This window comes from Medicago truncatula, chromosome 6 (genome assembly GCF_003473485.1).
Source record: "Medicago truncatula cultivar Jemalong A17 chromosome 6, MtrunA17r5.0-ANR, whole genome shotgun sequence".
Lineage (NCBI taxonomy): Eukaryota > Viridiplantae > Streptophyta > Magnoliopsida > Fabales > Fabaceae > Medicago > Medicago truncatula.
The window spans coordinates 34,444,999-34,472,416 of record NC_053047.1 but is presented as its reverse complement, the minus strand read 5'-3'; the positions used below and the strand labels follow the sequence as shown (position 1 = coordinate 34,472,416).

Genomic DNA, 27,418 nt, shown 5'->3' with positions numbered 1-27,418 from the left:
CTCTTGCCCCTTGGTTTTTTCCCCTTATTTGTTGAGGGGTTTCCACGTAAAATATTGTGTGTTCAGTTCCTCTTTTCTCGTCTCTTATTTTAGCTGCGTGATAATATTTTGTTACTCTGGTACCTAACATTAAAAGCCACCTTTCTTAACAATTCAAGAGCTTCTTCTTTATTTAAACCACCTGCTTCGTATATCTTTTCAATCCGATGACCTGATAGCAATTGTTTGTCTCGAGTGGTAATGATGACTCTGCTGCCATGACCAAGCCAACCAGGCTCTCCGATCAAAACCTGCAATTGCTTTATTTTGTCAATGTCATCGAGAATCAACAAAACTTTCTTCTGATATAGCCTTCGTTTTATGATTGGAATTCCTTCATTAACATGTCCAAACTTAGTTTCAAATCCGATTGATTTGGAGAGGAGTTGCTCTTGGAGATACTCTAAGCCATGTTTAACTGAATTTTCTCTCACATCGTGAAGGAAACAGTTACATTCAAATTGATTAGCAATCAAATTATAAACTGCTTGAGCAAGTGTTGTCTTACCCATTCCCCCAGTTCCAAGGATTCCTATTATGAAGACTCCATCAGTAGACCCCAAGTCTAGTAGTGAGTTCACTTTTAATATTCGAGATTTGAGTCCAACAAGGTAATCAGCAACATGTAAAGGAACGTGGTTGATCTTGTAGGAGACGTCTGTAACTATTTTTTCAATAAAATCACGTTCATATTCATTTCTGTCCAATCATAAATATTTAAATACATGCATCAGAATAACAATCACATATATGTACTGATATATAATACTGCAATTCAAAACATATAGGGGGGGTGGGGTAAAACAAGATTGAAATAAAGAAGGGTACCCAAGATTGAAATGGTGGCCAGATAAGTTAGCAGCTTGGTTAAGAGCTTTCTTCCATTTAAGCAACCGCTCCAAGTTTTCATTTTTATTTTGAAACCCCTCTTCATGCTTAGCAAGTACTTCACCATAACTGTCATTCAGTTTACGCACATGAGAAGGTTCTGTGCCATAGAAAACAGGAATAACTATGCTACCCTTTTCATTGGAACAATGAATGATGTGGACAAGTTCGTCCAAACAAAATGAAGAAGAAGCATAGTCTTTAGAGAAGACGATAATGGTAATCCTCGAGTCTTCAATGCTCTTGAGGAGCGAAGGTGTGATTTCGTCCCCTTTTTTAAGCTCCTTGTCATCAATGAAGATGTTGATTCCTTTGTCAGAAAGAGCTTTATAGAGGTTACCGGTGAAACCGAATCGAGTGTCGGTACCTCTGAAACTAATGAACACGTCATAGGTGAAATCTTTAGAGACAGAAGAGAGGCAGAGGAAGTAGAAGAAGGTAATTGCATTGCCATGAGTAGTTTGGTTTGGAGTGTTGTGTTACTATCAGGATCTGTACAATATAAACCGTGATAAAATGAGTTTGAAGTAAGAGTTATTTATGAGTGTCCATTTTTAACATTAGTAGCGAAACTTCCTTCACATTTTACTACATCCGTGTGGACCAGTCACACAATTATTTTACCACCTCTTCCTCCTCTTTCCTTCCACCGTCACTTCTTGCTTAAATGATCAATTATTGTTCAACTTTTTCTTTTGTGAAACTCATTGCAGAACCATTATTTTTGTTGTGTTGGAAAAGGAAAGGTTGACTTGAAGTCAACATAAGAATGAAGTCGTGGTTAAGCTTTTTCTTTTTCTTTTTACTAATAAATAACTCGTTAAGCTTGAATCCAAAAGGTTTTATGAGATCTGATACACATTGTTCAGGTTTCTATTTTGGCAGATCTATTAACCCAAAGTATCTCGATTTTACCCTGTCATCATTTCATAGAACCCACCCACCACACTTTAATCAGATATGCACATGAAAGTAAGCATGTTACAAATTTTAGCATCTTTACCCTTGAAACATCTAAAATCCAAATATTAATTTACATAATTAGATAGTGCAACCAATCAAACTTTTAATGATATCAAAGCTAAAGATTAATTAAAATTGTTGTATCATCATTTAACATAATCATGCAATCAATCAACAATCATTCAACAAGAAAAGTTAGCAACATCAATTTCCTTATATTTGCTTTTTCATTCCACTTCAATATATATATTTTCAAGCGCATAGACATTCAAAATACATTACCCAAGAAATGGCCTCCTGAATTTACAAGTACTTCTTGTTTCTGATTATTTCTTTGTTAAGTATCGAAGTATTTTCTCCACAATTGTAGTATCTAACAATTGTTCACCATACACCTTCATGACTCTGGAGAAATAATCAGAAACATTCTCACCAGATTTCATCTCCAATGTCTCAAACTCTTTGCGAAGAGCTTGAAGGTGTAACCGCTTTACTCTTGCATTTCCTTCGTACTTTTTCTTCATAGAGTCCCAAATTTGCTTTGAAGTGTTCTTCTGAAGAATTGTCTCCAGGATGGTACGATCTATGGCCTGGAACAAATAGTTCTTGCATTTCAAGTCCTTCAACTTCAACTCATCTAGCCTTTTTCTTTCTGCATCTGTCACAGCTTGTTCTGGTTCTGCATAACCAGTCTCTACTAAGCTCCAATATTCTTTGGATCTTAGAAAATTCTCCATCAACATGCTCGAATGATCGTAATGACAATCGAAGCGGGGAATTGCAGGCTGCACAAAACTTCCTTCACTCGTCATGATTTTCTCTCTATTTGCAAGTCACTCAAAGTCGGCAACTTTTTTTTTTCTTTCTCTCAGGCCCAGTGGGAGCTCTGATACCAGAATGTTGGGAATGACTTGTATTATTGAATGGAAATAATAGTAGCTATTAAATGGTCAGTACAGTCCTAAGAAATAGCAACAACTAAGCCACATACATGCTTAACTTAATAGTTGCAATCAAAACTAAGAATGAGTCAAATAACAACCTACTGCTACTTCCCTAGTTAATAGGGATTATTCTAACACAAAAAAACTCAAACAAAACATAAAATATCTCATAATACAATTACATTGTTTGCTCTATTGAGGAGTCGAAGGAGATTGATGTTATGTCCGTCGATGAGCTGCAAAATTCATTAATTGTTCACGAGCAGAAGTTTCATAAGCATAATACGGAAGAACAAGCCTTGAAGATAACACATGAGAATAGATCAGGAGGAGGAGGAAGAGGTCGTGTCCGAGGATCATTCAGAGGAAGTGGCAGAGGACGTCAAGCCTTCGATAGGTCCATCATTGAGTGCTTCAAATGTCACAAGCTTGGACACTTTCAATATGAGTGTCCTAGTTTAGGCAAAGAAGCTAATTATGCTGAGCTTGATTATAATGAAGAAATGTTGCTGATGTCGTATGTGGATCATAATGAAGCAAAAAGAGAGGATGTGTGGTTTTTAGATTCAGGATGCAGCAATCATATGTGCGGAGACAAAACGTTGTTTAGTGATCTAAACGAAAGCTTTACACAAATGGTGAAATTGGGAAATAAGTAAGAGGAAAAGGAAATGTAAGGCTGTTAGTAAGCGGTGTTGTTCATGTAGTCATAGAGGTGTTTTATGTGCCAGAGTTAAGGAATAACTTGTTGAGCATTGGTCAAATTCTAAGTGAACTTTTGAATGCAGAACAATTTCAGCAGAGTTTTGGCACTTGTAATTCTTGGTATTGTTCTGTTCAAAACTCTAAGTCTTCACTCCTTTATATAGACGTGTCAAAGAGACGTTGTGAATTGCCAGCACATCAAAATAGAGTCGTTTGAAGGTTTGATCAATCACCAATGATCTTTTGCCTGATATTTTTATTATCCTATGAAGGATCAATTTCAAATCCATTCCCATTGTGAAGGAACATCGTTGCAGACAGAGCTTTTTTTCTTGTCTTGTAGCAGAGACAAATACTGAGTAGTGGAGGTAGTGGTTGTACACTTCGCAATTGTACTTTGTCAACGCTCTTTGAAGAACAAACATCCAATGCCTTTAAATCCTTTCAAAATAGTTGTTGCTTCACTCTTCAAGTCTTCTGCAATGCTTAGACGAGATTAAATCCATTGAACAACATTTGAAGCTTTAAGTCTTGCATCTCCTGATGAAATAGAGCTTCTGGTGATTTTCTGCTTCTGATGAACTTGCTTCTAATAAACTTGCTTCTGATGACGTCACCATTTCAGGAGCAATTTGTCTTCAGTAGCACTTTGACTTCAGAAGCAGTTCTCTTCAGACGCTTTAAGATTCCTTTTTGTTGATTCCTTTGCTCTCCATTGTTCTTCCAGAACCTTTTTAAGATGTCAAATTTTTGTTTATGGTCCTGTACACTTGAACAAATATTAGCATATCCAATTGACAATTTTTAATACTTTGTTATCATCAAAACTCTTAAAGGCTAATGTTAAACACATTTTGTTCCAACAAACTGCGACGTAACTCTCACAGTTGGAGAATATTTTGATGCATGAACAGAATATGAATCAAGACCTTGATCTTGATTCTCTGCATTGTTTTTATTGTTGTTTCTCACCATGATTCACAATTTTCAAATCATGAAACATGATGCAAAAACCAGGAAAAGAAGAATTTGAATTGAAACGATAACGAATCAAATAACAAACGATGAATCAAGGAAAAGAAAAATTTGATAAAAAACTATTAAGAAAGAGAAAGTGAATGTAGAAATAAATATTCTCATTACTTGTGAATAAGGTACATAGAGTATTTATACTAGAAAGAAGCCTCTACCAGGAAAACCCTTAAAGTACCTTAAAACTCTAAGTGCAGCATTGTGATGAGTTTGGGTAGGTGCAGATAAGAACTGACTTAATTGTTTTGTGATGAAAGGGATGTCAGGCCTAGCATTGTTGAGAAAAATAAGCCTACCAATCAACCTTCTGTATGAAGAAATATCTTCATATGGTGATGCAGAATTAGCATGTAACTTGATTTAAGGGTCAAATAGTGTGGATTCAAGCTTAGAACCAATGGCACCAGAATCAGCAATGAGATCTAAGCAATAATTTTTCTGTCAAAGAGAAATGCCAAGTTAAGAATGTGCAACCTCATGACCAAGAAATAATTTCAACTGACCTAAATCCTTGATTTTGAATAAAGTATCCAAAATTGTTTTAATGTGTTGAAACTCATGCAATGAATTACCAGCAAGAATAATATCATGAACATAAACCAACAAAACTATGAATGATTGACTAGTTTTCTTGATGAACAAGGAATGGTCAGAAGATGCTGGAATGTATTGATGTTGCAAAAGCACATAAGTGAGTTTCTCATACCACTTTCTACTTGTTTGCTTGAGGCCATAGATAGATTTAGTAAGCTTGCAAACTTGATTAGGCTTGGAAGCTTGAACAATAGGAGGAAGAAGCATATAGACATCTTCCTATAACTCTCCATGAAGGAAAGAATTATTTACATCAAGTTGATGTAGGTGCTAGTGATGGATATATGCTAAAGCAATAATTAACCTGACAGTAGTTAACTTGGCAACTAGAGAGAAGGTATGAAAGTAATCAAGTCCTTCAATCTGTGTATAACCCTTGGCAACTAATCTTGCTTTTTATCTTTTAGTAGTGTCATTGGCATGTCTTTTGATTTTGAATACCCACCTGCATCCTACGGGTTTCACATTTGGTGGTAAATATACAAGTTTCCAAGTTCCAATTTTCTCAAAGGCGGACAGTTCAACTTGCATTCCTTGCTTCCAACAATCCAATTTGTTAGCCTCAACATAGATTTTGGGTTCATTATGTACATGTAAAGACAAAACAAAAGAAGAATGATTAGTAGACAATTTATTATGGTCAATATAATTGGAAATGGGGTAAGTAGTGGAGTGAAGACTGATGCAGACATAGTCTTGCAGATAAGAAGGGGAAGTTGTATGTCTAGTGGAATGTCTAAGTAAAGGTGATGAAGGTAAAGAGGAAGGTCATCATCAATGATATGAGAAGTAGTTGAAGGTGGAGATCATGTAATGATGGAAGATGTATTTGGTGCAGGCAAAGATGAAAAATACTCCCAATCAGGAGAAGTAGAAGATGGGGTGAATTTGTAGGGAAGAAATGTTTCATGAAAAGCTACATGTCTAGAAACAAATATTTCTCTAGAGGTTAGATAAAACAAATGGCAACCTTTGTATCCTGATTTATAACCTAAGAAAATGGAGTTTTTGGCTCTAGCTTGAAGTTTAGATCTATGGGAATGTAATGTGGAAGCATAACACAAACAACCAAAAACTTTAAACAAGGTGATATCTGGTGATTTGTGAAACAAAATGTGATAAGGAGATTGATTATGAAGGATAAGTGTAGGAACACGGTTAATAAGGAGGACATCATGAAGTCTTGCATAAGACTAGAAAGAAGGAGGTAATTGTAACTGAGAAAGTAAGGCTTTCCCAACATTAAGGATATGTTGGTGCTGTCTTTCCACCCTACCATTTTGTTGAGGTGTCTCAACACAAGACTTTTGATGAACAATTCTATGAGAAGAGTAAAAATCATGGAGTAAGAATTCAGGGCCATTATCAGTTATGACAAACTTAGGAGTGGTGTTAAATTGAGTTTTAATCATGGTAATGAAGTGTTTAACATGAGTAGCAACTTCTGCTTTGGTTTTTAATAGGATAGTCCAGAGAAATCTATTATGATCATCCAATATAATGAGAAAATATCTATTACCATGAATAGAAGAAACTGAAATGGGACCCCATATATCAAAGTGAAGTAACTCAAAATTGGCAGTAGTTTTAGATGAACTAAGTGAAAAAGGTAAATGCTTGTGCCTGGCATAATGACAAAAATAACAGACATCTTGATTATTAGAAGTAATAGAAGGGTACAATTGAGACATCTTGGTGAATCTTTGATGAGAAGGATGACCAGGTCTAAAATGCCATAAGGCTGAAACAGGTATGGAATCATTAGAAGTACAAGTGGATTGAAATGAAAAATTACAAGATTTATTGAAATAACTAGTAAAACTGCTAAGACTAATACTAGAAGGAACATATTTGTAAAGGCCATCCACTTGTTTAACCAAACAAATCATCTTCAATGAAGTTGGATCCTATATAAGGCAAGTATCAAGAGAAAAATGTTAAACATACTGCAAAGATTGACAAAGCTTAGCTACAGAGATGAGGTTAAGATTAAAAACGAGTGAACGGAGCACATTGGTGAGATAAAAATGAGACGTAAAAGCAACATTACCAGCATAGTGAACAATGACAGAGGTGCAATTAGGTAAACCAACACAAACAGGTTTAATCTTATAAAAAGAGGTAAAATGAGAAAGGTTAAAACAAATGTTCTCATTAGCACCTGAATCTAGAAGCAAATAACTAGGTCTTTGAGGGAAAGAATAAGGAAGAGGTATACCTGCAGTTTCAGATGCATTAGCAATGATGCTGGTGGAAATCAGAGGAGAAGCTTGAATGTGATTAGTGGTAAGATTTGATGGTGTAGATGCTGGAGGTACCAAACTAGCCTGTTGTAGCAAGGAAACTAGTTGAGCATATTGCTCTTGAGATAAACCAGAAGTAGAACTTGTAGAAGAATCTGGACCATGATCAACTAAAGAACTAGCATCATAAACATCATTGGAAGCAACATTTACACGTGACTGTTGCTTAGGGACGCTAGGATGGCCATGTTTGAGGTAACATAAATCAATGGTATGATTATTGCGATGACAGAAGGTGTAATATATGTTAGGTTTTTGAGAATTGGTGTAAAAACCTTTGCCACACCCTTGTGGCTTCCTAGCTTCAGAAGCATTCAACTGAATTGTGCTATCTTCAGAGACTGTATAACAAGAGAGTAAACTTTATTGAGAGAAGGAATAGGATCAAGTAACATGACTTGAGTCTTATCTATGGTAAAATTGGTCATTCAAACCAGTCAGAAATTGCATAATTTGGTCTTCATTTCTATACACCTTAGCAACTCTAGTTGCTTCACAACGACAAGGATGAACACATACACAAGTAGGAATAGGTCTATGTGAAGAAAGTTCCTACCATAAACTCTTCAACTCAGTAAAATATTCAAGAACAGATTTGATACCTTGCTTCAAGGTGTTGATTGAGAAACGTAGAGTAGCAATTTGAATTATATCCACCTTGGAAAAGAATTCATGAAGATCTTGCCAAACTTCAAAAGTTGTATCATAGAAAAAAAAACGTTTGAGCAATGGAATATGAAACAGAATTAATGAGCCAAGATTGAACCAAGTGATTGCTGCGTTCCCAAACACTACGGTTAAGATCTTCAAGGTCAGGTGTAGGAATGGATCCGTTGTTGAATTCAAGTTTGTTCTTTGTTCCCAATGAACGCTTCATGGAATGATTCCACACCACATAGTTGGAACCATCAAGTTTGGGAGAAACAATGAGGGAAGAAGGACCTTCACTCGGATGAACAAAAACTGCAAACTCTTAATCTGGTTGTTGACTACGAGGAGCCATGAAAGCTATGAATCAATCGAAGAGACGAAGCAATATGTAGAAGAGAACAAGAAGAAGATCGCAGTGCAGAAAAAGCGACTGAAAACGATCAAGAAGTAAGAAAAACAGAGATTGAAATTGAATTCAGTCAAGAACAATTGCAAAATTATGCAAGAAAAATCATGCGCAGAATCATCAATGAAGATGATTGATTCACGAAGAAGATGAAAGAGGAGAGAGAAAGGCAGCGGAAACGGTTAGAAAAAGTGGTTATGGATTGTAACAACCTTCTCCTTGAAGGACAAGAAAACTGATACCATATTAAGAAAGAGAAAGTGAATGTAGAAATGATATTCTCATTACTTGCAAATGAAGGTACATAGAGTATTTATACTAGAAAGCTAGAGTACATTAGTTACAATGAAGGAGCTGTACTATATTTCTAGCTAATTAATCATTCTAAACTTAATTGCTTGTGATGCAAGTTATGTCTTCCATGAATGTCATTATCCAATAAAAACTATAACAAATTCAATAGATGAACAAGAAAACTATTTGATCTTCACGTAGCAAAAGCAGAGTTGGTTTGAACCTGATCTAATGGTCTAATACCATTAGAGAAAAATTCAATCGTGGAAGAAACAAGAAAATGAACTCAAAGTTGAAAATTTAGTTATAATTTTCTGTAACAGAATTGTACATGTGATGAGCTTGTATAAACTTGATTAGTGCCAGATCATACATAACTGTTGTAACTAACTACATGTAAGCTAAATTAAAATGAAATTACAAATGAAATCCAGCTATCTAGAAGGTGACGTGTACCGTAAGCTAAGTAACTTGTGTGCCAAGTTTTCTCTTCCTTTTTATTTTCGGCTGTTACACTCATTTTCATTTTGGACATGTCAGATGTGTACGTCTTCAATTACCACTCATGTTTCAGTTAAAATTTTAATTACTCCTTGATTTCAGTTTTAAACAGCATTATTATGTAGATTAGTAGTGTTGCTTTTCAACACCTTTTTATTCGTTGAAATTCAAAAACATCGGACCATATTATGTGTCTCATATAAATTCTATGAGAGCAATATAAATTTTAACAAATGGGATTAAGTGGGGTTGAAAGCGAAGAAGTGTATTACTAACATTATTTTACCATCAAATAATTAGTTCTCCTATAATTATATTTAAAAAACTATTATAATATAATATTTACAATACTGGTTTTAGGAGAATATTCAAAGTCTAGTTGTAATTAATAATCAAACACTATATTTGAGAAATGGAAGTTCACATCATTAAATAGAGATTTGAGATGAGCCATCTGTCAGAAAACTGATTTGGCAGCAAAGTGTTTTTACACAAGAATACCTTATTAATCTCAAGAGCCATACAGTTTTGTTGCTGCTACACAAGTTCTATCTCGAAAACTTCCGAGTTCTGATCTTCATCTGCATTACTCTTTCTATAAGGATTCCAATTTTTGTACTAAGATTGAAATTCTTCAAACTCTGCAACCAGTAAAACTGAGATGAAAAGTGTAGCATTATTCGCTGCCCTTTCGAACAACCAACGGATTCTGTGGTGCAAGCAATCTCTAGACATGTCGCATGACAGTGCAAATAGCCAGATGACTACAGATGGTGTCCTGACAATGTACAGTCAAAGAACAAGTAAAAGCTTAGTTTTGGTTTGAGAAAAGTTGCCTGAATTAAACACATGAGAAAATCCACTTTTGAAATTGTCATACAAACGATTATGCAGAAAACAAAAAATCATAACATGTTACGCTCAAAATGAGAAAATAAAACCAAAATCATTTTAAAGCATGTATAAGTCATATGTATAAAGGAAATATTAATTCATGAGATACATTAAATTAAAGACAAACGGAGTTATGAAACTAAATTCTCCATGAAATTCTAGCACACTAGTTTAAAGATGTTCAATGCAATGTTCTAACACTAGAAACACAGAAAACAGATATTCCGTTCAATGTTCTAACATCATGATAACAAACATAAATTATGCAAGAAAATAAATGACAAGAAAGTAAAAGGCACAAACAGTTTGTTGACCCAGTTCGGTGACAAACACACCTACTCTGGAGGCTATCAAGTCAGGAAGGAAATCCACTAGTGTAGTCCTTATTCTAAAGTTCTCAGCAAACTCCTCATTTACAACTTAAGACCTAGGACCTACCCGTCTAGACTTCAACCTAGGAACTCCTAGATCTGAGATCCCATCTCACTATCCTACAATCAATCACAACCCCTGTGATTATCAAATTTAAACACAAAATGATGAAGTGACCTTCAAACACAAACTACAACCTTGCTTCAAAGCTTTGGTGTAGCACAGAGTTACAACTCAATAAACAGTCCTTAACATGTATCAAGGTGATACAAGAAAGACTCACAAATAACAAACAGACCTAGACTTGCATCAAAACGATACAAGAGAAGAACACACAAAGAACACGAATCAAAACCCTAAAAACTATTCAGTAGAATAGCGGTTTGAATGCATAATTAGGTCTTGAAGTCTTCCTTATATACTGAAGCAATATTGGCTCAATAACCTTGCGGGGCTTCAGAACAATGTACATCGTTCAGCTGATCTACGTAACAAGAATCAGTAACAAATATGGAAAGTCATAAAATGTAGGAACATCTTTAATAACTTCCAACTGATTCTGAACAGATATGCGCGTTGCTCCAAATATTCCCTAAAATTTTGTTACTCCTTTTTGAATAAAACCTCAACTGATTCTGAACAGATATGCGCGTTGCTTGGTCAGCAAGATATGAGGACGTGGATTCCTTAATAAGATAAAGCGCACATACAATAAGACATAAAACAAGGCACACTGAACCGTGTCAGAATGTTGGAACATCATATCCAACATCTCGTGAAAATTTCCAAAACATGTTGGAACATAGTATCCAACATCAACACATGGATATTTGTTTTAGCAACAATGCAGCCAATACAAATACCCAACACTCCACTTCCATTTGCCAAATTAAAAAAAAAAACTTGATAGGAAAAAGGCTTCTTTATACCATCAAGTTCATACATATAAATGTTTTTTAAAGATTATGATTAAGAGTATTTTTGGTTTTAAAGTATAAGGATCTTACTTGTACCAACATTCCCCTAAGATCTGCAACAATTTATTTGATGTTTCGTGAAATTTGCCGAGCTCACTACACCTTTTAGAAGTTCTGGACTGAACGGATGCTGCTGAAGGCCCTCAGAGATGGAGTCCCAAATTTTTATCAGACCTGGTTGCTGCTATAGGATTTGGGAGAGATTCATGATTAAGTGCATTAGCATATAATTATGTCACTTCCTAGCAGAAACCCTTAGGAAAAGTGACTGAACAAATGTACTTGCCTGACAATGTACAGACAAAGAAAAAGTAAATTTGTAGTTTTGGTTAGAGATAACTTGCCTGAATTTGAAACATAACTACCTTATGTTTATTTCAACGAGAGGATCCACTTTTGAAATTGTCGTACAAACCACTATGCAAAAACAAAAAATTCTAACATGTTTCGGTCAAAAATGAGAATAAAATGAAATTCATTTTAAAAGATTTATAAGTCATATGAATAAAGGAAGTGTTAATTCACGAGATACATTAAAGAGAAACGGATTACCAGATTGTAAGACTTCACAAAGAAATGGAAGAAAAAATATAAGGAGTAGCAGATAAACTGAGTTATGAAAGGAAATTCTCCACTTCCATTTGCAAATTCGAAACAAAATTTGATAGGAAAAAGGCTTTTGTATACCATCAAGTTCATACATATAAACGTTTCCACGACAGCATAGACTATTTCACTGTGATATAAGATGAAGTTTGTATCTAATTTGACCTGTTTGACAAAAGATGCGCATTTTTATAACGGTCTTCATCCTCTCTAAGAAATGACAAGTCATGCATGCATATTTATAAATATATTACTATGGGATATCAATCAATTTCTTTTTCAAAAGATCTTTCATAAAGATTATGATTAAGAGCATTTGTGGTTTCAAAGTATAAGGATCTTACTTGTAACAACATTCACCTAGGATCCCCAACAATTTATTTGATGTTTTGTGAAATTTGCCAAGCTCACTACACCTTTTAGAAGTTCTGGACTGAAGGGATGCTGCTGATGGAGGCCCTGAGAGATGGATTCCCAAATTTTAATCAGACCTGGTTGCTGCTATAAGATTTGCGAGAGATTCATGATTAAATGCATTAAAATATAATTATGTCACTTCCTAGCAGAAACCCTAGGAAAAATGACTGAACAAATTCCAAAATATAAATCCCATGTATAGTATGGACTCTTAACTTTATCAACTAACTGTAGAGCAATATTCAAAAACTTCCTCGTTAACCATTACTACTGTGTTTAGGCTATTAACTACTTAACTCAAAAGATCCATTCAATCCAACTATAAAAAAAAAATATATATATAAAAGGGGAAAACAAGCCTATATTTTCATAATCTTTACAATACTCATGAAGGCTTCAACATCAAAAGTCAAATTTATCAAGCTTAAAGTGGCTAAAATTTTGAATCAGGCAGGTTGAATTTTAAGCAGTTGCAAAGTCTTTGAAAACCTTCAATTCGACAATTTCAACCAATAGGACACTGTTAAGCTCTGTGTAAAAATTGTTAAGCTCTGTGTAAAATATTTTCATTTATAATTTCTAAAATTTCTATCAACCAAGAGCGACAAAACATCCTCCCTATGAAGCACCGACACAAATACAGACACTGGATTCGACACAGGCAGTAATTTAGGGAAATAACATATATGAATGTAATCCCATGTGTCGGTGTTGGACATGAACACATGTCGAAACGCTAGACATATCTTTGATCACAAATAATTTTGCTACAAAGCATCCTCCACAGAATCTTACATCATATGTCTCATCATTTAAAATTTTCATCCTCCTCTGTTTCTGAAACTCCCAATTCCACCAATTTTATCTTTCTACTATAAGGATTGGTGAATAACACATCATCCTCCTCCTCCATTTGTGCACTGCTTAATATTTCAGTCTCATCCCCCTCCGTGTCACTAAAATCCTCATTCTCCTCTATTTCTGAAACTCCCACTTCCACTAATTTTCTCTTTCTGCTATAAGGATTAGTGAATCTCACTTCCCCCTCCTTGTTGCTTTTCTCCACCTCCATGTCACCGCAATCATACGCATTCCACGACACGTGGATTCCCATTTGTGTACCACTGCTTAGTATTATAATCTCTTTCTCCTTCATCTCACTCCAATCATCCTCCTCTGTGTCGCTAAAATCCTCCTCCTCCGTGTCGGTCATACATATCTCCCAGTTAAGCTCCACATGGTTCCACTCATCATTTTTAAGTGCTTCGTACAGTTCAGGCTCGTGTGTAAAATTTTGTTCAATATGGCAATCCAAGTTCATATCAAACAAAAATGCATGTTCCGATGCCAAAAGTTCATCATCATTATAATAAACTAAACACTCAGTAACCTCAATTTCTTTATCATTGACAAACAAATTGAATTCCGGAAGCAACGCAGATCCCGGGACAAGAAAAATACATGTTATAGTAGGGATCTTTTTGCGATACCAGAAAGAAAATGTGTCTCCCTTTCTTTGGTGCTCAAACCAATCTGGAATCCCCTCACTTCCGTTTGGGAAACTAATCTTGGTGCATCCAGCCTCATGTAGGTCCTGTTAGTATTACATTATCAATTATATATGAAATACTATATATCAAATACTATATATTGCAAGATAAAACAACAACAAACCTGACTCAATAGCCTTCTTCTACTTTCCAAACTCAATGATTCACATCTCAATGCAGAAAGCCGTCCAAGATTTGGTGGAATCCCTCTAATTTCCTCAAGAAACTTGCAGTCATCCAACACAAGCTCCCCAAGACGGTGACATTCACTAAGGCACTCGGGAAGAATTTTGAAATTGTTCTTCATTAATTTTAGAGATGTCACATTAACAAACAACTTGAGAAGTATTGGGAGACATTCATCTGAGAGGTTTGTCTCTCCAAGTATAACAGAATACATTTTTGAAAACATTATAGGATTCATTCTATCATTATACTTTTGGAACCTGAGCATTCTAACTCGATTTACTTGTAAGAACACAAGTTCACTGAGATATTGAAATGAAAATGGAAATTCTCCTATGGAAGTATCACAAAGATTAATCTCTTTTATATTTGTCATTTGGCATAATAATTCTGGAAAACTTTTGAGACTATCACACTTAGAGAGTTCCAATTCCTTAAGAGAGGGCAAATGTAAGGGTGGAAAACTCTCGAGCTTGAGGCAACCCTTCGCACTTAAGTGTTCAAGCTTATTTAGCTTCCAAATGGAATTGTCAATTTTAATTAAGTTTCGACAATTTTCAAATGAGAACTTTATTAAATTTTGAAGGCTTGAGACATTGGGTATATGGATTAAAGATTGACTCCTGTCCAATATCAAGTGTTTCATATCCTCAAAATTCTGCAAAACCACCAAAGAAAACACAAACAAATAAATAAATGATAACACAATATACTCTCATAGTGATTTTTTTTAAGGAACTTTCATAGTGAATTTATAAATATACACAATTGGAGAATGAAACTATTTCACTCGCCTTATTCGACAAAAATGAAAGAGTCTTCGAAGGACATCCTATCCATTTGCAAAATACCAAACTACTTGGAAGATACTTGGGACCTTTAGAAAAATTGCCTTTCTCAATGATAAGTGTTTTGAGATTTGTCATCTTCTTGAATGCCTTTTCATTCATGTCTACGGGTTTCATTGAGGGAGAATTCAAATATATCATTTCAATTTTACTAGTTCCCTTTTAACAAAAAATAAAATAAAAATTAATCAACCACAATACAAATAACATATAGAGCTAGAACATGTACATGTAATTAACCGTAAATGAATTAGTTAGACATGGTCATATATATCAATCTTACTTTTTTTTCTTGTAAAACATGAACTATATCATCACGACACCACAACCTACTGCGTTTTCCAGGCTCTTTAATTGATTCCTGTCGAACAATTTCCATACCCATATCCTCTATCAAGTCATGTAATGTCACACGACCAATATATTTACCATTAATCTTTATGAGAGACTTATCAACCAGCACTCCAATGTGGCTTTTTATGCAATAACCATAATGATCATGAAGTACCTCTTGGACATACTCCTTTCCACGCCCTTTAAAGACACAAGCAATATCCAAAAAGACACTCTGTTGTTCTTCAGCCAAAGCGTCATAGCTTACTTTAAGTATCTTTTGGATATCTTCATGTGGAATTCTGTCATACTTATCTAATAAAGACTCACATTCTGCTATACTCTTGCCAAACAAGTTGGAACCCACTACTTCTAAAGCTAATGGAAGGCCAGAAGCATATTTAACTGCACGGTTTAAAATGTAATCATAGCTTGAATCATTTTTCTTACTTTTAAAAGCCTTTGTTCTTAACAATTCAAGAGCTTGTTCCTTATTTAAACCATATGCTTCGTATATTTTTTTTAATCCCATGAGATGATAACAATTGTTTGTCTCTAGTGGTAATGATTACTCTGCTGTCACGACCAAGCCAACTAGCCTCTCCGATCAAAACCTGCACTTGCTTTATTTTGTCAACGTCATCGACAATCAACAAAACTTTCTTCTGATATAGCCTTCGTTTTATGATTGGAATTCCTTCATTAACATGTCCAAACTTAGTTTCAAATCCGATTGATTTGGAGAGGATCCTCTTGGAGATACTCTAAGCCATGTTTAACTGAATTTTCTCTCACATTGTGAAGGAAACACTTAAATTCAAATTGATGAACAATCGAATTATAAACTGCTTGAGAAAGTGTTGTCTTTCCCATTCCTCCAGTTCCAAGGATTCCTATCATGCAGACTCCATCGTTTGATCCCAACTCTGAAAGTGAATTCACTTTTGATATTCGAGATTTGAGACCAACAAGGTAATCAGCAACATGTAAAGGAACATGGTTAATCTTGTTGGAGACGTCTGTAACTATTTTTTCAATAAAATCACGTTCATACTCATTTCTGTCCAATCATAAATATTTAAATACATGTATTAGAATAACAATCACATATATGTATTGATATATATATAATATTGCAATTCAAATTGTTTTAACCAACAATGACCTAATTTTTTACTATATGATTGAGAAATAGAAAACATATAGGGGAGGGTGGTGGGGTAAAACAAGATATAAATAAAGAAGGGTACCCAAGATTGAAATGGTGGCCAGATAAGTTAGCAGCTTGGTTAAGAGCTTTCTTCCATTTCAGCAACCGCTCCATGTTTTCCTTGCTATTTTGAAACTGCTCTTCATGCTTAGCAAGCGCTTCACCATAACTGCCATTTAGTTTTCGCACATGAGAAGGTTCTGTGCCATAGAAAACAGGAATAATCGTGCTACCTTTTTCATTGGAGAAATGAATGATGTGGACAAGTTCATCCAAATAAAACGAAGAAGAAGCATATTCCTTAGAGAAAACGATAATGGCAATCCTCGAGTCTTCAATGCTCTTTGAGAAGCGAAGGTGTGATTTCATCCCCTTTTTTAAGCTCTTTGTCATCAATGAAGGTGTCGATTCCTTTGTCAGAAAGAGCTTTATAGAGGTTACCGGTGAAACTGAATCGAGTGTCGGTGCCCCTGAAACTAATGAAGACGTCGTAGGTGAAATCATTAGAAACAGAAGAGGAGGCGGAGGAAGAAGAAGAAGAAGGAAATTGCATTGCCATGAGAATAAATGGTTGTGAGAGTATCTGTAAAAAACCAAGAGCATAAAAAGTTCCAGTAAGAGCTATTTATGATTGTCCATTTTTAACATTAGTAGCAAACTTCCTTCACATTTTACTTTATCGGTGTGGACCAGTCACACAATTATTGTTCAACTTTTTCTTTTGTGAAACTCATTACAGAACCATTATTTTTGTTGGGGAACTTCTACGGTACACTCACAAAGTAAGGTCACTCATGCTTCATAATTTTATAAATTAATGATCATTTTTTATGTAATAAATAGCTATTTGTCAATATTTATATTTTATAGAACATCATTTCATAAGAAAAAAGATCATCTCATTGATTATGAGTGATAAAAATTCAAAAAAATAATGAATGTTATCGATTATGAATGATAAAAATTCAAAAAATAATAATTTTATTTTGTTGACATTTTTAATGAATAAGATTTAATTATTATAATTATAAATGATAAAAAAATAATATTTTTCCTCAAAAAATAATTTATTTAACTATTAATTTAAAGAATGGATGTACCGATAGAGTCAAATATATTGGATACCATAGAATTTGCCTTTTATTGCGGTGGAAAAAGAGAGGTTGACTAAGTCAACTTCAGAATGAAGTCGTGGTTTCCTTTCAATTTTCTATATCCGTGTGGACCCCAATCACTCAATAATACCAATGAACACCCCTTCCATGTGACTTCATGGTAATATGTTGACAGATATTACTACTCATTTTTTGACAAACACAGGTGAAAAAAACAAATGATATAATCTTTCAAGTATTACAACCATTACTAAGATTTAATAAGAAAAGAAACATTAGGTTTCACTTTTATTGTAAAACGAAATATAGAATGAGATAATTATTTCTACTAAAATGAAATATTGTGTGGCCCTCTGCTTTTATTTGGTTAGAGACTATCACCATGTGGGTAACTTTCTCCCTCCTATTTCATATCTTCAGTAAAATAACTAACCATCACTTTTCCTAAATCCTCCTACAATGTCATTTCTATAAAGCAATGCGAATGTCTTAAAGATCACGAAAGAAAAATAGCAATGCGAATGTGAATGGACCTCAAAAATCATATTGCTTAAAAAAAACAGTAACTAAAGGGATCAAATCGTCTTGATACTTAATCCCGTTCTAAACTAACATGTCAACAAGAATAGCATACACTGATAGATTATAGATATGATAGATAACATAAAAGAAGAAAAAAAAACTAAATATTCCATGCTACTTGCAATATATTTTTGTATTTTACTAACTCTGCTTACTACATAAAACCCTGTATAAAATTAGCAACCATGCAAAAAGTTACGTCTCCTTTAAATTGGGTTGAATTATATAAGTGTCTATATGGCACTTGTTAAGAGTTTAAACGAAGAAATAATTTTTAAATCTTATGTAAAAAAAAAATCTCACTCTTTATTGAAATAGTTATAGTTATTTTCCACTAAAAAAATGAATGTGATGATCAGGAACGGATTTACGTTATGTAGTTTGGGGGCAGCTGACCCCACTTCTTTAATTTTTTAAACCTAATAAGTGATCATTTTTGGCTTAATTATCTTTTTGGTCATCTAACTATTTAATTGGTATTAGATTGGTCCTTTAACTAAAAATTGATTTATTTCGGTCCTTTAAGTTTTTCACCGTTACTACATTTAGTCCTTTCTGTTAGTTTTATTCAAATAAACGTTAGGGTTTGTGTATGTGGCTACCTGACCTCCTGTTTCACACATACATATGAATCATAACACTTACCAATAATATCAGTCACTATTTAATCATAATACCTTAACAAGACATAGGACCAAAATGATACTAATAAATAAAGCTAGAGGACCCCCATAACATAAACTTTAACGTTTATTTGAATAAAACTAACATAAAGGACTAAATGTAGTAACGGTGAGAAACTTAGAGGACCGAAATAAATCAATTTTTAGTTAGAACCGATATCAATTAAATAGTTGGAGGACAAAAAATGTAATTTAGCCTTTAATTTTTTATGTATTGCCCCCATCTCAAAACTTTCCTTGACCCCACACAGCTGCTAGTGGAAACTTTTACAAAGAAATATTTTATGTTAAAGTATAGCTAATGTATACGTTAAACTTTTAAGCAGCTGCTAATGCCAAGGCTAATGTTTTAAGACAAGTCACTGTTTTTTAGAGAGGCAGTAAATAGAAGTGGTGCTTCAAAGAGAAATAAGAAGGTTATTGGGCCTCTTAAAAAAAAAAGAAGGTTATTGGGCGCTAAATGGGAAAAAGAATTAACTTCTATACACACTACACTTATAATGTTAAAAAATAAAATAAAAATGGGCTTACTTTTGATTCATTTATTCTGTTTTTATAAATATCATTTGAAGGTTTAATAAAGAGTAACTTATTGACGATCAGAAATTGATTGGATGTTTGTAATGACTCAATTTTATCCTTAAAAAATTTCTTATGTAGAGTTTACGAGGCTTGGCAACAACTTAAAAAGTATATCATTGACAAACTTAAAAACTTTCTAGTGAACAATTTTTAAAAGCATCCATAGTTGAAATGAAGTTTATTGACCTATGAGTCCGTGAATAATCAAATTTACAATCACATGAAAGGTGATTTTTATGATTGTCTCATCACATACATAGAAAGCGAAATACTTGATAGTGTTAAAAAAAATTAAAATCTTGATGGCGGAAGCGTTTTCGGTGACGATTGTGAAGGTAAAAGCATTTTCGGTGACAATTGGAAAGGTGAAAGCGTTTTCGTTGATGAAAAGTAAATATTGAGTTTGGGGGATAACCGAATTTGAAGGAGATTTAAGCAGTGAAGAACGAAGAAGGAAGTGCTTTTTAGTGGAAGAAATTTTCTCTGGAAGTGATTATTGGTGGAAGTGATTTTCAACTGAGATGGGAATTGAGCGATTTTTGGTAAAAGCGTATTCTAATTTCTAAGAAAACAAATGTCAGATATTTTACTATATATATGCAAAGTCAAAGAGTAAAGTTAATTTTGCATGATATCTTTGTTTTTCTGTATAAAAGGAGAAATAGTCGCATGTAGGTTAACACTCGATTTGTGAAACAGTGATCTAATGACAACTAATAAGGCATCACTAAAAATGACCGTCACAAGATGTCTATTTTCTTGTAGTAAGCCTTAAGACTCGAATGACACAAAGACACTTACAAATTACCGACCAACAAATACAATAGTCCCATGTTGGAATCAAAAGTAGAAAATGGCCAGCATCTTGGCTTCTGTTCCAATAAGGATACTTGTTTGCAGCAAGTATCCTAAACTAAAAGCTGCAAGTGGTGAGGATCATAATCTGATCTGGATCTTCTAGGTTTGTAAACATAGCGAATGACCTTAGACACACTGAAACGAAGAAAGAAAACATGGCACATCAGTTACTAAAATACAGCATGACAAAGCATATCAGTTATTAAAAACAAGACCTTAAAGAAAAAAAAACACATTAGTTACTAAAAAGACAGCATGACATGGAATATAATTTATATTAAAATTTTAATGTTACAGGTGAGTGAAAATAGATCACATACTGCTTCCATCATAGGCTGCTTCCATTCATCTTCTATTCTACCTCTCTTTTACGTGCTGCTTGAAACTAGATCACATATATGGTGGCAATAACGAAGACAATATTTGCAGAGCCAAGGAGCCAGGCTGCGAATAACTGTCGCAAGACCTGCATGTCAGCACCAACTCTCAGAACTTGAGTGTCACAAGTTTTAAAATTTCTTGTAATGAATGTTTTCAGCATGCTCTATAATATATGTTTATGCTTATATGATGACATATAAACATTCCAATTGAACCACAAAATTCCAGTGCATCCATTCTACTAGCTAGCTTCCTCAACAATCATAATCTCAAATCTTCAAAGCATAAACAACTCTATAAATTGAAAAAAGGGTCACCAATGTGAATAGCAAACACAAATTTTGGTTCATCATCCCTAACTAATTAATTTAAACTCTTTCCACCCACAGTTATAATGGCAAATAACATCATACATAAAGAATAAATTACATCAAATTAAAGTATACCTCGGATTGCAGTGAAACTCAAAACGCACGCCCGTAAACCTCCAAATCCACTGGAATTTTCAAATCCCTCTGTGTCACGATTTGGCAGGGCTGTGAGCATGTTTCTTCTGGAGGCAAAACATGACACGATTTGATAAAACGTGTCACGATTTTTGGCATGCTTGACACATTTTCAGGATAAGGTTGGTCGTACCTTGGGTCGTACGCATCAACCGTGTCACGATTTTGGGAAACATGACACGATCTTGACAGTTGCAGAGGATTATTTAAGTGTTTCAACTCGTTTTTTTGAGAAGGCAGGAGAGAGAGAGAGAGCTTCAAGAGAGGAAAACTTGGGAAATCAAAGGAGGTAACTTTAGGGTTGAGAGTCTTTGATTAGAGTTATCTTAGGTTGGGAAACATTGTAAACACCTTTGGGGAGTGAAAATCATTGAGTGTCTTGTTCATATGTGAGATTGGGAAATTGGTATAAATTAGGGTTGTTCTTTGTGAGCTTGTTGAAGCTAATTTCTTGTAACTCATCTGTATCTCTTTGTAAGAACTCATTGATAGTGGATTGGAGAGATCAATCTCTCCCCCAAAGTAGGTCAAGTTGGACCGAACTAGGTCAACAATCTTTGGTGACTTTGTTTCTCTTCTCTCTTTACATTTTTCTTGTGGTTTTGTGCTTTTCACTTTGATTCCTAGATTAGATCTAGGTGCTGTTATTGTTGTTATTTCTTATGTTTACTTTGAAATTGGTTACTACTTTCTTTTGCTCCACACATCATAGTTTGTATTGGTGTGATTTTGAGTCCGAATTCACAACACTAACGTTTAACAAAATTCTTCTAAAATTTGAAAAACACATTCACATAAACTAATTTCAATAATAACAATAGAAGAAAAAGAAAAGTTTCAAACTCATGGAGACTCCATACGATTCAGAGCGAGTTCGAAATAAGAGAAAAGAAGCATGGAGGAAGATGTCATATAGAAAGAGAAAATCAACAGGACTCCTTGATCTGTTGGCTCCTAAGACACCTTTTGCCACCGTAGGGAGAAGTTTTAAGGACAAAATCCATGTGTTTTCTTATGTACCATAAAGTTTATTATAAGAAAATATGAGGTTGTACATATTTTGATATCCCAAAAAATAAGTTTGATGTTTATAATTTTAATTTTTTAACCCCAAATTGTATTGATTAAACTTTTATATCCCAACATGTATATTTCAACAGCATACAACTTAATCGTTTCCAACTTTTATACAACTGTGTATGCATATAGAACTTGGATGCATATAGAACTTGGATGCTCTTGTGGCAAGATATATATAACTTGAAAACTAAATTCACAGACCTAGGGGACTACCCTAAGGTCTAGAAGACAAACAACTAGTAAGAATCTATGTAACACCAGGACATCATATTAAAAGCATATAGGTGCATCCAGACTTGTTTAGTGAATGTCACCATATTTAATATGTCTCATCATTTGAAATACTATTCCGGGTAGAAATAATTAATTAATTGGTTTATAAAGTTAATAATGATAATGATGTACTTTGACTAAGGAATCTAGTCATTGTGTTCCTTTTCTTTTGTTTCAGTAAGCATCAAACTCCACATGCCTGACAAAACAGTTATACGTTGTTGCTGTGGTAATAAAGCCATTTGTTGTTGCAATGACAGTAAAGCTAGATGCTGCAAACTCTCTGTCTCTGAAACTCCCACTTCAACAAATCTATGCTTTTTCAGAGGAGGCTCAAATTGCGATAATAAAGTATTGCTATAAGGAGTCACTAAAATCCGAGTCACTAAAATTGAATCTCACTTCCCCCTCCTCGTTGCTTTTCTCCACCTCCGAGTCACTAAAATCGTCCCCCTCCCATGACACGTTGATTCCCATTTGTGCACTAACATGATCATCCTCCTGGGTTTGACTATGATCATGCATCTCCATGACACTCCACTTAAGCTCCACATGGTTCCATTCATTATTTTTAAATGCTTCGTATAGTTCAGGCTTTCCTTCAAAACTTTTGTTAATATGCTGATCCAATCTCAGATAAATCAAAAATGCATGTATCATCGACAGACCATCATAAATTTCATCATAGATAGAACTAAAACATTGATAGCCATTGACAAATAAATTATATTTCGGAAGCTCCGCAAATCCCGAAATAAGAAAAATACAAGTTATAGAAGGGATCTTTCTACGAAACCAGAAAGAAATTGTGTCTCCCCTGGTTTGGTGCTCAAACCAATCTGGAATCCCCTCTGTTTTGTTTGGGAAATGAATATAGGTGCATCCAGCCTTGTTTAGTTTCTGTAAGTTTAGAATAAGATATGTTAAATTATCGATTATATATCAAATACTATATATTGCAAGATAAAACAACAACAAACCTGACTCAATAGCATTCTTCTACTTGCGGAACTCAACGACTCGCAATCTACTGCAGAAAGTCTTTCTAGATTCGGTGGAATCCCTCTGATTTCCTCAAGGGAATAGCAGCCATCCACGATAACTTCAACAAGATGGTGGCATTCACTAAGGCACTCGGGAAGAATTTTGAAATTGTCACTAAATATTATTAAGCGACGAAGTTCACTGAGATTTCCAAATGAAAATGGCAATTCTCCTATGGATGTTTCATATATCGTAATCTCTTTTATATTTGTCATCTTGCATAATAATTCTGGAAAGCTCTTGAGACTCTCACACTCAGAGAGTTTCAATTCCTCAAGAGAGGGCAACTGTAAGGATGGAAAACTCTCAAGCTGCTCGCAGTACTCGGCATTTAAGATTTTAAGTTTATTTAGGTACCCAACCGAATTGTGAATTGTAATTAACCTAACACAACCTTGAAATGAGAAGTTTTTTAAATTTGGAAGACCTGAGACATCGGGTATATGAGTTAAATAGTCACTATTGTCCAATGTCAAGATTTTCATGTTGTTGAACTTCTTCTGCATTAATACATATAAGAAACAAACAAATAAATATCAGACACTATACTTTTATAGTGAATTTATAAAATTACATAATTGGAAACTGAAATTATTTCATTTACCTTGTTCGAAAAACAAGATGATAAAGACTCTGAAGTGCATCCATTGCATTCCAATATTCTCAAACTACTTGGAAGATACTTGGGCCCTTTAGAAAAATTGGGACCTTCAGTAAAAGCGTAACTTTGAATGTGGAGTGTTTTGAGATTTGTCATCTTCTTGAAGACCATTTCATTCATGCCTCTTAAATGTTTCGCAATGGACCGATCCAGATATATCATTTCAATTTTACTAGTTCCCTTTTAACAAAAAATAAATAAAAATTAATCAACCACAATACAAATAACTTATAGAGCTTGAACATGTACTTGTAATTAAGGTAAAAACAAGTAGTATGAGATAGTCATATATAAGTCCAAAATAAGCAAAGTCATGGTAAGTTTAAATAATAAATTGTTCACAGATATCAATCTTACTGTGTTTTCTTGTAAAACATGAACAATATCATCACGAGACCACAACCTACTGCGTTCTCCAGGTTCTCTAATTGATTCTTGTCGGATGATTTCTATACCCATATCCTCTATCAAGTCATGTAATGTCACACCACAATAATAATTAGCCTTAATCTTTATGAGAGATTTATCAACCAACACTCTGAGGTGGCTTTTTATGCAATAACCATAATGATCATGAAGTAAATTTTGGATATACTCCTCTGGATGCCCTTTAAAGACACAAACAATATCCAAAAAGACATTCTGTTGTTCCTCGTCCAAAGCATCAAAGCTTACTTTAAGTATCTTTTGGATATCTTCATGTGGAATTCTTTCATACTTATCTAATAAAGACTCACATTCTGCTATAGTCTTTCCAAACAAGTTAGAACCCACTACTTCTAAAGCTAATGGAAGGCCAGCAGCATATTTAACTGCACGGTTTAAAATACTATCATACCTTGAATCATTTTTGTTACTTTTAAAAGCCATCATTCTTAACAATTCAAGAGCTTGTTCCTTATTTAAACCATCTGCTTCATATATTTTTTTAATCCCATGACATGATAACAAATGTTTGTCACGAGTGGTAATGATGACTCTGCTGCCACGACCAAGCCAACCAGGCTCTCCAATCAAAACCTGCAATTGCTTTATTTTGTCAACATCATCGAGAATCAACAAAACTTTCTTCTGATATAGCCTTCGTTTTATGATTGGAATTCCTTCATTAACATGTCCAAACTTAGTTTCAAATCCGATTGATTTGGAGAGGAGCTGCTCTTGGAGATACTCTAAGCCATGTTTTACTGAATTTTCTCTCACATTGTGAAGAAAACATTTGCATTCAAATTGATTAGCAATCAAGTTATAAACTGCTTGAGCAAGTGTTGTCTTTCCCATTCCCCCAGTTCCAAGGATTCCTATCATGCAGACTCCATCGTTTGATCCCAACTCTGAAAGTGAATTCACTTCTGATATTCGAGATTTGAGTCCAACAAGGTAATCAGCAACATGTAGAGGAACGTGGTTGATCTTGTAGGAGACGTCTGTAACTATTTTTTCAATAAAATCGCGTTCATATTCATTTCTGTCCAATCATAAATATTTAAATAAATGCATCAGAATAACTACTACATATATATATTGATATATAATAATGACACTGATAAAATCGTGTTCATATTGATTTATGTTCAATTATAATATTTTTAATTCAAATTGTTACAACATACTGATACACTGATCTAGTTTTATCTAGAGGAAAGAAAAATAGAAAACATATACATTTTGCCTTCAACACATTTAACTTAAGAAGATGATATTATATATTTGCACGCATGTGTGTGTATGTGATGTGTCTATGTGTGTGGGCAAACAAGATTAAAATGAAGAAGGGTACCCAAGATTGAAATGGTAGCCAGATAAGTCAGCAACTTTGTTCAGAGCTATCTTCCATTTCAGCAACCGCTCCATGTTTTTTTTGCTCTTTTGGAACCTCTCTTCATGCTTAGCAAGTGCTTCACCATAACTATAATTCTGATGTCGCACGTGAGAAGGTTCTACATCATAGAAAACTGGCAGAACAAGGCGACCTTTTTCCTTGAAGTAGTGAATGATATGGACAAGTTCGTCTAAACAAAATGAAGAAGAAGCATATTCCTTAGAAAAGACGATAATGGCAATTCTCGATTCTTCAATTCTCTTGAGGAGTGAAGGTGTGATTTCGTCACCTTTCTGAAGCTCCTTATCATCAATGAAGGTTCGGATTCCCTTGTCAGAGAGAGCTTTATAGAGATTACCGGTGAAACCGAATCGAGTGTCGGTACCTCTGAAACTAATGAACACATCAAAGTTGAAATCATAAGAAAAGGAAGTAGAGGAGGAAGAAAGTGATTGCATAGCCATGAGAATAAATGGTAGCGAGAGTAATTGTATTTGGAGTGTTGTGTTACTATCAGGATATGTTAAGAAAACAACAACATACACTGAGATAAAATGAATTTCTTTGAAGAGTTATTTATGAGTGTCCATTGAGAAGAAATAGAGGCAAGAAGTGTGAAACTTCCTTAGCATTTCTTATGTATATCGGCGTGAATCAATAACAAAATAAAAAAGGCTAAAGTACACTTTTTTTTTTCCCTTAACTTTCAAAAATTGCAATTTTGCCCCTAAGTATAAAAACTACAATTTTAATCTTCTAAGATTTAACCCCTTTGCATCTTTAGTGTTTTTGATCAATTTTGACCAGTCAATGCCTTCATGGCACGCCACATGTGTAATTATTAAATTAAAAAAAATCATAAAATCATTTTTAAATTAAATAAATGAAAAATTAAATTTAAAAAATAAAAAAAATCAGAAAAAATCAAATCAAATCTTAATCTTCATTTCATCTTAAAAATCATCTAAAAAATACAAAATCTTTAAACCTCCAAACTATTAAATCGAAACCTGGAAGCGTCCATTCAAATTCTAAATCTGCGTATAAACATTGTTGGTTCTTCAAACAATGTTTATAAAAGTGAAAAATTGGTGGGCACAGAGGATAATTTTTAAGAA

The 27,418-nt window shown here is 34.2% G+C and overlaps 1 protein-coding gene and 1 pseudogene across 1 annotated transcript; both read right to left on the bottom strand.

Moving 5' to 3' along the window:
* Positions 1-21: 21 nt before the first annotated feature.
* On the bottom strand, positions 22-17,353 carry LOC112422847 (disease resistance protein RPV1-like; annotated as a pseudogene).
* Positions 17,354-22,656: 5,303 nt separating this feature from the next.
* On the bottom strand, positions 22,657-26,909 carry LOC11408974 (disease resistance protein RPV1). Its single transcript, XM_024785373.2, has 5 exons — positions 26,259-26,909; positions 24,836-25,946; positions 24,422-24,658; positions 23,754-24,317; positions 22,657-23,673 (listed from the first exon to the last, which is right to left on the bottom strand). Exons 1-5 carry the CDS (start codon positions 26,762-26,764, stop codon positions 23,131-23,133), a joined length of 2,961 nt encoding a protein of 986 aa, XP_024641141.1. The 5' UTR covers positions 26,765-26,909; the 3' UTR covers positions 22,657-23,130.
* Positions 26,910-27,418: the final 509 nt, after the last annotated feature.

What these genes read in the sequence shown, in the direction of transcription:
- LOC11408974 (XM_024785373.2), bottom strand. Translation starts at nt 26,764, where the DNA reads ATGGCTATGCAATCACTTTCTTCCTCCTCTACTTCCTTTTCTTATGAT. An exon ending in ATGTTTTACAAGAAAACACA is followed by an intron (nt 24,659 to 24,835) that starts GTAAGATTGATA and finishes TTTTGTTAAAAG; the next exon opens with GGAACTAGTAAAATTGAAAT. An exon ending in CATCTTGTTTTTCGAACAAG is followed by an intron (nt 24,318 to 24,421) that starts GTAAATGAAATA and finishes GTATTAATGCAG; the next exon opens with AAGAAGTTCAACAACATGAA.